The sequence below is a fragment of the Pseudopodoces humilis genome, chromosome 3, assembly GCF_049639895.1.
Source record: "Pseudopodoces humilis isolate 2021_Gansu_Grassland_sample_001 chromosome 3, ASM4963989v1, whole genome shotgun sequence".
NCBI lineage: Eukaryota > Metazoa > Chordata > Aves > Passeriformes > Paridae > Pseudopodoces > Pseudopodoces humilis.
Window position 1 is genome coordinate 49,572,509 of NC_142202.1, and position 13,426 is coordinate 49,585,934.

General features: G+C 40.5%; 1 protein-coding gene across 6 annotated transcripts in view; it reads right to left on the bottom strand.

Moving 5' to 3' along the window:
• UTRN (utrophin) overlaps positions 1-13,426 on the bottom strand; it is a 348,412-nt gene that overhangs the window by 305,720 nt on the left and 29,266 nt on the right. For 5 of the 6 annotated variants that reach the window (XM_014263436.2, XM_014263435.2, XM_014263433.2 and 2 more), the window contains exon 1: positions 8,606-8,711. The exons of the other annotated variant lie outside the window; for it this stretch is intronic. In XM_014263436.2, the coding sequence (XP_014118911.2) occupies positions 8,606-8,699 (94 nt within the window). In that variant the 5' untranslated portion in view covers positions 8,700-8,711. Of the gene's footprint in view, positions 1-8,605; positions 8,712-13,426 lie in introns of those variants that run through there. 6 annotated transcript variants of the gene reach the window in all.

Here is a 13,426-nt window from a genome sequence, read left to right on the forward strand (position 1 = left end):
AGTAAGTTAAAAAAATTCCCCTCAGTCAAGGTAACAGTTAAGACAAAACCTTAAGAGTTAAGACGAAAATGCAGAAGTGTTATATTGTAAGAAGATCAGGAAAAATAAAACAAGCCTGAGAAATGGAAGATATTGATCAAATAACTTCAAAGAGGTAATTAGGCATAACGAAAGGAGAAAAGCTGAAGGTCACACAAAAAAACCACCACAGCAGCAGTAAAATCATAATGTGCAAAGTTAAAAAACACACACCACGTCACGTATATCAGAGAGATTTCCTCCCCCCCAAAAAACAGTTCCTTTGACAACATAAGATACTGGTTTGGAATTTTCTTAACTACACATTTTGTTTCTTGCAAAGGTGAAGGCTCAATAATTCACTTACACTGGCATAAGAGCACAACAGGAGAATGAATATGCAAAGACAGAAACAAGGAAAACCTTCTGATTTATTAGACATGAGATAGTACTCTTCCACTGCAAAGTAGTTAGTAACAGAACAAGAGAATCAGACACTATCTGTCTCACGAGTCTTCAGGAGCTAGTGCTAAGCCAGTGGAGCATTTCTCCAAGACCTGTTGCTGTTTGGACCATTTTCCAGGAACTTCCACCAACTCTAGCATCAACTTTGCTCTGCTTCCCTAGACTACACTATGAAAAATAAGATGGATACAGGTTTATTCATAGTGTCACATCCAATTTTGAATTGAACAAGAAGCGATGGACCTGGCATGACTGCATGCTGAACTACTGAACTGATGAAGAGCATTTATTTTCCTAATTCCTTCAGGCACTAATAATTTGTATACACAGGTACGTTTGGTTCTGTTTGGATCTGGTAGGGCTGTATTTTCCGGGATATTATGTTCAATGGCTAGAGTAAATTTTTTTGGCTAGTCCAATTGTCTCCCATCTTAGAGAAAAAGAGCACATTCACACTGTCAGAACAGTAGCTAATTATTTACTTGATACAACTCTGCTGTGTATCATGCTCAAGGATATTGAGCAGGACAAGGCTGTTGGAATATACACGTTGTCACTGAGATCTGACTCGCCCTCTGTCCCTCTGGAGGGTGACAGCTACACCAAGCCTGCAGAGAGGACTGGAGACAGGGCAGCATGCAGGAATAAGAAACACTGTGCCAGGACTTCAGCAAAAGGGGCTAGAAACCATCCACTACTCCTGCTGATGCTGGCTGTGGCCCAGCCTCACTGCTCCTGCAGGTTCCTTCAGCTGATGCCATCAGAAGCAGGAGCAGGGCTCACAGACAAGCAGTGGAACACTGCACAGGCTTAGCAGCTGACCAGGACCACCTCCAAGATGCCGCCAAGTACGCAGTGCAAGTCTGCATGCCTCAAACATGGGTTTCATTGGTGTAGGTTTGAGAGTCACACATGATAAAGAAAGGCACAAGGACACACTGTCAGCCAAACCCTGCTCCCACAAGCATCAGCATATTTGCTAAACCAAACTATGAATTATTTTCAAATATATTTAAGTTTGTTTCAGACCAAAAGTCCACCTTTACCATCTGAAAATTTTTGGACCAAAGAGTTTTAAGCTCATACTCTTGCTGAGAGTTGACCACATGTGTCTGCTAAGAAAATCCAGCTTTTCTCTCAAAAAACATTCCAGCTGAAGATATAATTTAAATAAACAGACTTCTTCATTCCCATTGGGGGAGGGTGGCAAGGATCTGGGAATTAAAGAGTGAAATTGAATCTGGGAAGATGGAGACAGGTAGGTAGAAGGTCTTTTCGTTTTTCCTCTTTGTTTCAATCTATGCTATTCTAATTGTTAGTAAGTTTAAAAAAATTCCCCACAATCAAGCCTATTTTGCCCACAGTTCAAACTGGCAAGTGATATCCCTACCCCTATTTCACCCCATGAGCTTTCACGCTTATTTTTCTCCCCCTGTCCAAATGAGACAAGGGTGAGGACACAGTTGGGTGGGCATTTGGCAGCTACCAAAGTTAACCCAACACAGGGGCTGAACAGCAAACTTGTTATGCAGAGCCAAAGACAATATTAACTACAAGAAGACACACTGACAGCAATTTATACAGAAAAATCTTTCCCCTTAGCTCAGAGAAGAATGTCCAGTAAGATAGCAAGCTAGTTTACCTGGCCATAAAATAATTCCCAGCTCAGTTCCTGAGGACAAATTCTTAGAGCTATTTTTATTACTTTAACAAGAACAATAGAAGATACAGCAAAAAAGCCCAAACAACCAAATACACTAAAAAAAAACCCCAGAGAAGCAAGGTGAATGCTCCATATACAACATAGTCTGTTATAGTATTGCTCACTATAACTCAAACCATTTGATCTTAATAATGAGTTAAATAGCACTGTTTTCAGATATTAATCCATTGTAAACCAATATCTTGGAAAGTTAACATCTTGAATTATCAGCAATACCTTGGTTTCTCATACAGATGCAAACCTAAAAAGAAAATTTGATTAAAATAAGCACTTTTTTCCCCCTTATTGACAGGCAGATAAATTACTTAAGTTAAAAAGCACCTCCAACAGAAGGCTGGCACTGTGCACAGCAGTGGGAAAAGCTGACAGTTTGAATATTTTCAAGAATATACCACATAACCATATTAGAGACAGGAATGAAACTGCATCAAAATCAACTGAAAACACAAGAGGCACACTGTGATTGGTTTAATTCTGTCTTAGGCATTAGGACTTGCAACTCTTTCTGCTAACAACTTCTGTCTAATCAGCTCTGTTCACAGATTTAAAACTGAAAGGATAAAATACTTGGTTCCATTTACTGTACAGCACATTTACTGCTCGCTTAATACAGCAAAGTACACCATCAGTACATCACCATTTGATACTCAAGTTCACCAACTATATTTTCTCTCACTTTAATTAATGAGAAATGAGCTTAAACATTGTGGGAGACTACCTGCACCCAAGACTACAAAACGAAAGGTTGAGGCATGTTCCCACAGGAAAGTTATCTGTGTAACCCACACTTTGAACTTTTTTTCAAGCTACTGCAGTTACTGCTTGTAGATAAGGAATGCTTGCATGAGATTTTATGGCAACAGGTATCGAAACGATGGTAAGACATCAGGTGACAGAGTTTCATGGCTTTCATGTACACCAGGCTAAGAATCCCAGTGTATTATCCTTCAATCTCAAATTGTCATTAGCAAGCTAAAGCTTACAACTTATTCACTGAAAGGAAAACTACAACAAGGATTAGTAGCAAATTGTTTGGTAAAAAAATAAAATGCAAAACCTACATTATAGAAAATCAGAAAAGAAAACTGGATGTTATTTAGTAATACAGATTAGCTTTCAAATATTCAATTCCAAGTTTACATTTTTATTTGCAGCAACTAAACCAATCATATTAATTCCTTTCTTCATTAGAAGTGGAGAAATGGCAACTAACCTTTTAGAAAGGGGTGCACCTGAGAAATTTGGCAAAAGAATCTGTGTAAGGCGAGGAAAAGGTAGCTTTAGAGGGGATCTATTATTCTGCTTACAGAAAGTAAAGTCGTTACTATCTCTTAGCTACCTTAAAAGAAAGCATCAGTGAAAACAGCTTCCTTTTATATAAGGCAACTCTGGTCACACAAGCCAAGTAAATATTGATTTTACTATAGCTGAGCTGGGAGTAAAAGTTAATTTCTATGGTCTGCACAGAATGTTTTACAAATTGCTTTAAAAATATTTTGCATTACAAGGTATTAAACCAGCTAAGAACCTTTTGAAATAATCTGAAGCTTAAAATGATTGAGCTGTACAATTTTATCAGGGTAAAAAGTGTAGCTGAGATAAAGAGAAACAGTATTAAAGGCTGCACTTCAGCAGCTCATAAAGCCAAGCAGGATGCTTTCTTTCAATCCAGGGCAGGCAGTCCTGAAGCCGTGATGATGGGGGACAGCTCGGGGCAACCTCGGAAAACCACTGGGCTAGAACCAGCCACCAGCACAAGAGGGAATGGGCAGGGATAGAACTCCAATACTCCAAACTGGCATATCATATCACAGGCCTTAATTTCGAATTAATCTGACCCAGGACAGTTAACCCTGAGCAGCACTGTATCTCAGTAAAGAGGAGATATGTCATAACCACAGTACAAAATCCACACTGCAGTAAAATCCAGCAAGACAGATAGAACCGTTTTGCTTCCATCTGCCCAAGGGATCGGGAATGCTCTGCTGTCCATTATTAGCAAGGGCTGCGAGTGCACACTCGTGTGACAGCTTTGACTGGGGCAGACACGAAGGCAAAGCTGCGGGCTGTCACCCTGCACATCTCCCGATTTCTGCAGAGAACCCTCCAACCATTTGCTGCTTTTCTGAGCGCTTGGACAGAAATTCATCTCCGCACGTAACAAGTGTCGGAGTGAAGGCATCTCCTTGCCTTGGAGCACAAGCCCGGGTTCCAGCCGCTGGAAGGATCAGCCAGGGAATTACCGCAATTCGCTTTCTCAGCTGCTCGCTTGGCGAAGATTAGGGCGCGCTCCACCCAGACGCCACACAAATGAGGTCACATAGCCGACCACACTGCTGCCAATTCCTGCCCTATTCATCAGGGACCAGGGCAGGAAGCAGATGGAGCCCTCAAGTTAAGGGTCGCGATGTTTCAGTGAGAAGAGCGAAGCGAAGCAGCTCGGCAGCTCGCCGCTCGGGGCAGCGCGGATCCCCGCCCGGCAGAGCTGGGTCCCGGACACCGCTCTGTCCCACAGACTGCGCCCGGCAGAGAAACACTCCCCCCCTACAGCTTAAAAAGGGGACTCTCTGCAGGAGAGAGTCTCAGAACTTACAGAAAAAGAGATTTTCAGATTTACAGAAAAGATTTTCCACTTTTTCAGTACCTATGTGCATTTAAGAGTTTAATATACATAAGAGTTTTTTTTAAGTCCTTCAGATCTTGAAAATAACTACACTTGAGGACCCAAAAGGCAACGAGATGTAATTACTATGTAAACCTGTTTCTATTTACAACTATGCTGCATTTCAGAATACATACTTCATCACCTGCTGCCAAAAAGGAACTATACCATTCTCAAGCGTTCAAAAGCTAGAGTTGTTTGAAATCAGATTTGAGGTCCAACACAGCTCTACTAAACAACTAACAAGACCAGAGTTTACAGTAATATGAACAACACCATAAATATTATTTAGACTATTGTAACAGCTTGTGTGTGGTCTCTAATTTCAAGCTGTTATCAGCTCATATATCTTGTGGGAACACAAATACCTTCCCACCTGAAAGAAAGCTTATCATATATAGGCTAGTGTATCTGAGATTTCCAGAGACAGAAATGGTAACAGAAGCTAAATGCAGAGTTTCAGAAGATATGCTCTCAAACTATCTGTTTGCAAAATACCTCAGTCATGTCATTGCCTTCTACTGCTATTGAAAAGTAACATTTCAATCACTGGGATAGTGGCTGCACAATTAATTCATGCAGCAAAATGTAACTCGATCTCTTGCTTCTGTTGACAACTGTATGAATAAAATAACAAAACAATATCTAGTCGCATAATGCTAAAATGCTAACATAGATTATTCAATTACTGCAGAGTGCTTTACTGGCTTCAGGAGTTAACATTTCACAGAGTAAGTTCCACAAGGCAACCCCTTTTGGAAGATTTCACAGAACCAGCATCATCTTCTGCCTCTGTAACGTAGGTTAAATAGTCTCCTCTCCACTGACAAGGTGATTTCCATCTGGGTAATGAAGCAGTTGAGGTGAAAAAAAAATTTTATTAAATAATCACATCAAATAATGCTATAACAGTAGAGTATGTATATGTAAACACAAAATACAGCCCAATCATTTTCCTGGAACAGTTTCAGAAATTTTACTAGAAGAACATAAATTATCTCCCAAAGAGTGGCACAGCAATGAAGAAAGCCCTTTTGCTGGGACAGGCAAAGAAAGCACAAGATCCTGTCTTTTTTTCTCCTCTTAGATAAAGAGTGAGCTTTGGTTCCAATTAGGCACCAGTAGCCTACCAGTGCCACCACACTCCCAGCACCTATCACCAACATGAGTTTAAAAGGTTATTGAGAGATTACACTGTTATAAAGAAGTGCATCCCAGCAGATGAGCTGAATTATTTAGTTTTAGATCATAAATTAATCTCTGACAAAACTTAGTTGTGTTGTTTAGGCTTCAGAGCATAGAAGTTAGTCTTATCCATTTTGGTTTCACCCAAACTAATTCATTTACAATCAGATACTTTATCAGATATGAGCTTCAAGCTCCCTTCTTCCAGTCCCTGCCAATTCTCACAGCAAGCATACAACCAAAAAAGCCAAAGCCACACCTCTGCTGACTGCAATGTGTCCCTGTTATTTATATTCTAGATTTCTGTGAAAAGGGACATGAAGAAACAATTATGTACACACCCCTTCCAACTTCTCCACCCATTTTTTTCCTTGAGTACTTCCAGTACTGCATCATTAAAAATCCTGTCCTCTCAGCGAATGGCCTCTCCACCATAGCATGCACATACCCACACACACTCCCCCACCGATAATTAATTTTACCTTCAGGTTTTTTCCTCATTTTCCCTTCCATGCCTCTTACCTTCTAGCTTTTTTCAGATTTTTTTCCCTCTCATGTGTACTTTCAACACACTAAGAAGTATCCAAAGCCACAACTCCCTCAGTCTCCAAAGACAAGGTTTTAAAAAAAAATGAGAGGATGACAAGGAATGTGAGACTATTACTCTTCTGGAAAGCAAATCTACAGTGCTACACTTTACGAACAGTTACCAAGATTACAATTAAACAAATTTCCTGAAAAAATCCTATTGTTTGATTAAGAAAAATAACTGCAACATACCAGCCATGATCTATGTTCTTCTAAAAACTGATGGGTCTTAACTCAGTTTTAAACAGGCTTTAAGAAACAATCCCTAAACACTGTGCTCGATCATATAAAGCATCTGAGAAAGCACATAGCTGCTACTCAACTAGATTTCCACCTTAGTCTAGCCACCTGGAGCAAGCGCCAGAGAAATCATCCATAGACACACAAACATCACCTAATATTAAGTGTATGTACTGGCACTTACACATTAAAAATACCTGAAGGATTAAGACAGAAAACCTCAGAAAGACTGACCGCCCCTCCCGCCCCAATCCCACAAATGAACATTTCAGAGGCTTCACAGCTGCAGGGCTCATCAGTTAACTACATAGCTGCTTGTAGCTCCTGTCCCCAGTTTATGCTCTTCTTGAAATATAACAAAAAAAGAAGAAAGGGGAAAAAAATCCAAGAAATAGTAAAAAAAAACCCTACACCGATAGAAGCAGAGCCAGAACAAACAACCATGAACAGCAGCCCAGGTTAAAAACCAAGCAGATTGATTTTTTCCTGCTGCTAAACCCTCCAAGAGTGATCAACTGCAGCTGTCTCACATCTGAGGGCTGAATATGTGCAGATTTTGAAGAACACTAGATCTCTCCAACCTATAATTTACAGACCTCTCCAGCGTCAAAAGGAACTCCACTCAGTAATGTGAGTTTTCGTGACATTTTTGTCAGTTTCTTAAGGAAGCCTGGACTGAGCCACAAAGGAAAAGTTTCTGTTCTCAGCTAAACTGGCATATATCCAAATCCACCTCATTGTTCTAGAAGCAAACATACATGGAATTAGAGTCCCAGCCCATCATTTTATTCTGAAGTTAGCCATTACACTGATACATCTTTAGAGGATTTTAGTTTCTCTTTCTAAAAAGCCATATTCAGACTCCAGCTTTGTAACAAAAAACCCACATGAAAAGTCAAGTGGACCAAATTCTTTATTGATCAACAGGTTCTGCTTTCACAAAGTTCTGACACCAATTCACAAAATAAACTGTTCCCATCTGTCACTAACTGTATCTACATAGCATATTCACAAGTATTAGGAATGATCAAATTGTCTTTTCCTTGCCAATCTGTGTTATTTGGCCCCAGTCAAAAAACAGAAGAGACAATCCATGAAATTTCAATCCGAATAGGTATGAAAGATGGCAAAAGAAAGAGGTAAGAATAATATCCCAAATTTCCCTTTTTCCAAAGCATCCCTCCACAAAACATTCTTTCCAAATTACAGGAAATACTCCTCTCTTGAGATACCACCAAAATGAGGAGAAAAAACTTGTGGGATGTCAAGGAGCTGCTGTAAGTTTATACATTCACAAGTACCAGAAGGCACACCAGGCAGAACTGTAAAGAATCAAAACAAGCAAATGCTGAAATCACCACAACTTAATGCATAGTTTAAGAAAATTGAGGACATTAAGACTTTCAATCAGACCGAACAACACTAAAATCTCTGCCACAAACGAGTTACTGTTATAGATAAAAGGGAAGCCCACAACACAAGCATTACCAAGAGGATCTTGCAGCTGCAGGTGTGACGCAGCCAAAGCTCACGCAACACCTGCAATGGAGCAGCACCACAGAAAACGCTCTTTTTCCTGCCATGCCTCCCACGACCTGCTCTGCTAGAGTAAATAAACTTTTGCAGAGTTGAGAAAAGCAGCTTTCATCAGGTGTAGAAGATAAAAACAGACCCACACGGCTGGACCCCTTCACCTACCCCAGCCTTCAGAACACACTACTCACCCAGCGGAGCGCAGCAGGTCTGCCGGCCGCTCTGCCGAGGTGCAGCAGCCTGGTGCTTTTCCCACATAACTTTTTTGGCTGCTTGAACGATCATGAGCAAGCTCACTCTTTGAATAACAGGAAAGTGAAGATGCAGAGGAAGTACACGCTAATACCCACGCAAGAACTGCATGCTGGGATTCAAGGGGGAGGGCAGCGCTGGTTTTCCTCAGAGGGTTTGACACATTCAGCCACACACTGACTGACAAAACCAGTCAGGAAACAAACCTTTAAAAAGGCTGCATGTCAGCAAGTAACAGACTTCATTCTTTTCTCTTCAAAATCAGATAAATACGCTGCTTTGCTACTCCTTATGAAAGCAGGAAGACACTCCAGCTTTCAGAGAACTGGCAAGTTAAATTCTACAAACTGAAAAATAGGAAAGCTGATGGTAATTTTCCTTTTCTCTTCAAATCAAATACCATACTCATTTTAAAAACAGTAAATATCTTCAGTATTTGTTCTGTAAAAAGTTTGCAGTATCACTATAACACTTTTTTCACACATTCAACAGAACATAAAACCAGAACAACTCTTCAAAATAAGCATCCACATCTTTCAATGGCCTTTCAAAAAAACATGAGGAATTTTAAACATAAGATTACAGGATAAAAAGGAAGTTGTACAAATAAACCTCCAAGTCAAAAATTACAAACTCTGATTAGGCATGCCCTCTCCAGTGTACAGTAATTCCAAACAAGGCAGAGCAAGGAACAGTAAAACAGAAATTTGGTAATGCAAGGCTATGATAGGATCAGAGCTATTTTCAAGTGGGCCTTTAAACTGTGCTTACCACCAGTACAAAAAGCAAATTTAATCCCTCTGTCTTCAAAAGCCTGTTGCCAACTTTATAATCAAATTAAGATAACTCCAAATACTGTAATTATGAAAGACACTCTATATTCCACACTTGGATACTGAACTGTACAGAATTCCAACAGTCACAAAGTAATGCAAGAAGAGATTAACTATAACACGTAAGAATAAGCACTATGACTACAGTGGAGCATTCTAAACCACAGAATTTATTTCAAAAGCAGAAGGACAGAGGCTGTTTGATTTGTCTTCCTGTCTCATTGCATCATGCTATAAGACAAACGTTCTAGATACAGCTCTCCTCTCTCATTGATATCCAGTCAGGACATTTTACTGTATCACACCCCAGACACTATTCAGAAGAAGGAAGGAGGGAGAAATCAAGATCAGATTTTTCATTAAATTTTTGTGGGCCAGAAGTTGGTCTTAATTTTAATCCACTTAAATTTGTGGATTGGATGTTTTTTCCCCCAAATTCAAGAATTCCTCAAAGTTGAAGGCTGAAAGGCTTCACACAAAAGGAGTTTTGTTTCCATGCATAAAGACAGCCATACATTCAGGGTGCTAAATCAGACATTTATATCCAAACATTTCTGTGAACCATGCAAACAAGAGCAAAGTGGAAAGGTAATAAAAGTTTTAAAGCTAGGATTTCTATTTTAGAAACAAACAAGGATGTGTTTTGTAAATACAAATACAAACCTTACTGTGCCAAGCACAAAACAAAAAGACGCTGCCAACTCCACCAAGCAAATTATGAGCATTAACAGACAGACCTGCACATATGCCAGAACTCTTACCAACAGCACCACGTGTTCCTTTTTCCAAGTTTTGATGAGACTGGTCTGAATTCCTTAGGAATGCTCTCCTGTGTATCCAATACCTCACCTTAGTCCCTGCCACTCCAAGATAAGGCCCACCCACACTTGGCAAGACTGAAGAATAAGCACAAGTTCCACAAGTCAGCTAGTTTGTGACAACACTTCTCAAATGAGAAGGTGATTGCAGTTAGAGAAACACCAGTCTGACTCCATCAGTCCCTTGAACTTCATTCAGTGTGAAGCTATTAGCCAAGCTGAGTAAATCATTCATGCACCAGAGCTTCCAGAGAAGCTCAGCTCTCAAGCTCTGCCTACCATCAGCAGCTTCCCCACGAACATCAGAGAAACCACTTTTATCTAACAGCAGGTTTTACCTCAAAAATCCAACATTTCAATAAGAACATACACTGAGAATATTTATTAACTTAAGGGGAGGGAGGTGGGGGTTGTTGCACTATGTTTAAATTAAAAAACAAACATCCCTTGCCTAAATGGAGATAGAATTATTAGCATGAAATACTTTCATATCAGGACCTATCTGCAAAGTTAGCTTAAGGATGGCAGGAATATTGTTAAGCTAAATTTTAAAAGTGAAACCATGGCCTCTATGAATATCTGAAGTATTGGGTGTGAAATCTATACACTAACCACAAGAGAAGAAAAGCAGAAGAGAAATTGAAATTTCTGGTCAAAGTAATCCTTGAATAAGGTAAAGGAAAACTTTTTTTTTTAAAAAAATTTACCTAACTCCAGCACTCAACATACTAGCATACTATCTACCCATAAACCACATCATTCATTAGGAGGAAGATGGTCTTATTTCTGCTACTACTGAATTCTACAGGCCATTTATTTAGTAGCTCTCTGACTGGAGTACGTGCTCTCTTCTATTCTCTCTGGTGTTGACAGCAGTAATCAAATTTTGTACATGCCACTGGCCCTATTATAGTTGCACAGCAGCTGGCTGGGTGCCTAGGCTTCTTATCATGAATGATAAAAAAGACCAGCCGAACCTACTGTGGGAAGGCAGAAGTAGAGGGAAGCCTAACTAAAAGCCTAGTAAGTAGAAATCATGTCTTTTTATGCTTGCCCATGTATTACAAGGCATGAAGAACAAGGCTACACTCAACACATGACAAGCTTGCTCTAACAGTTTTCACAAGGACTGGAGCTTGGATGACAATCCAGCCCTTGTTGAAGAGTAGGTCTGAATGCCACAGCTCACATGTGAAACACTACTCATCTGTAGCTCAGTCCACACAGCATGGGATAGGAAAGCAAAAAAGCACCTACAGGTAGGAGGAAAGGGAAAAAAAAGAGGAGGAAAAACTCAGATAACTGCACCCATTCATCTGGAGGTGAGCTCATAAATACTTAAAATCACTTTTCTATCACAGCCCCAGCATATACAGTCAGCACTGGGTTCAGAGTAAAATTAAAGTTCACAGAGGCAAACAACAATGGGAGCAGAGGGCAACATCCTTGAATTATAAAACTCCCCTTTATGCAAGACAATTTATAATGAGGTTGGTTTCCATTTCTTCTTTGCCTTCTGGGAGCCTTCCAAGAGCCTTGAATGCCTTGACTCTGAGAAGAGGAAACTGGCTTCTATTTCACAGTCTGTCTCCTTCCAGCTGTGTTCCAAGTAGGCCTTGGGTAGCCCTGCTCTGAACTTCCACTCTTCCATACATGCCCATAGAGAAAGGCTTGGGTTTATGGCAGAGTAAAAAACAAATCTAAGGGACTTCTTATGGGAGCAGAACAAGGAGATGCAGAGTTCCTCCTTCACCTTCCTTCTCCAAGGTGAGAGCCAAGCAAGCCAAGAGTTTTCCTAGAGGGGAAGCTCAGCTTTGCTCGAGGTTCCTGTGCTACCTGTCTAGTCCTACCCTTTATAATACTGCTGTAATGAGCACCTAGTTAAGAGCTTCTCATGTTGTGGCATTAACACCCCATAATTTTGTTCAGGATGTTTTATTTCACCACAACACCTTGACAACTTTTTTTGCTGGCCTGCCAAACATGATTTAAATTAGCAGGCCACACAATACTTGCTTCAGCAAGCAAACAAGAACTTCTAAGGAGATGCTAAGGAGAAGGATGGTAGAGGGGCAGCAGGAACTTGAAGTAATGTTTCAAATACCTGTTGCATTTTGATGGAGACTAGTTATTAGTTTAAACCCCTACTTCCAGGAAACCCACGCCAGCTAATTCAGATGGAGAACAATGAGTTTTTAGCATTTCTACTGAAACTTCGTTTCACACAGCCAGGTTCATGTCAGCATAAAGCTTTCTACTGAAAAGAACATTATCAATACAGTAAATGCCCTCAGTACTGTGGAAGAGGAACAGAGTGTGTGGCTGCTAGTGGAGCACTGCAGAACAGATAACACAGAGATATTCTCTCAGTGCTCTCACAGGCAGCTCCAACACAAACCCTTCCAGCACACAGTGCTTCAGGCACTTGACACATGGGTCTCGTTAAACAGCATGTCTGTGGCTGCCACAATAACTGACTCAGCCTGCAAAAGAAATAATAGTAGCAACGCTACATAAATTGCAATGCCTTTCAAGAACCACCATAATTTTAATCTTTTTTGACATTCCTCTTTCCCTTTTAAAAAAAGGAATATTTTGAATGTAAATACTGAGAAAAATCTGTGGAGCACATTAATCTTCCAAATGTGCTGCTTACATTATAATCACACCTGTAAAACCCAACCACATCCAAACAGTACCTGCTTTTCACAAAACATCCTGGGCCACCTGTTTACAGCAACTTAGAGGAGTGACAGGAGGTCCACTGGGAAAGTAGGAGCCTTCTGCATTTTATTTTTCATTTAAAATGCTGAGCACACCTTCCAAAACAAGGTTTCTGCCCATTCACAGTCACCTTTATAAAACAAATCCCAGTGAATTCATGACAGATGCACTGCTCAACTTTGTGTGCTGATATGCTGGGGTGTAACATGTATTTCAGCAGAAGCCCAGGCATTGAGCACTGAGTGACAGCATGCAAGCCCAAACACAGGAGAGGGGCCAGCACTTGAGCTGCCCCAGCTCCTCCAACAAGCAGTCCTGGTAGTTCCCTCTTTTCAAAACCACTTGCCCTGCTGCAGTGGGACAGACTGGGCTCGAGCCAGCAGCC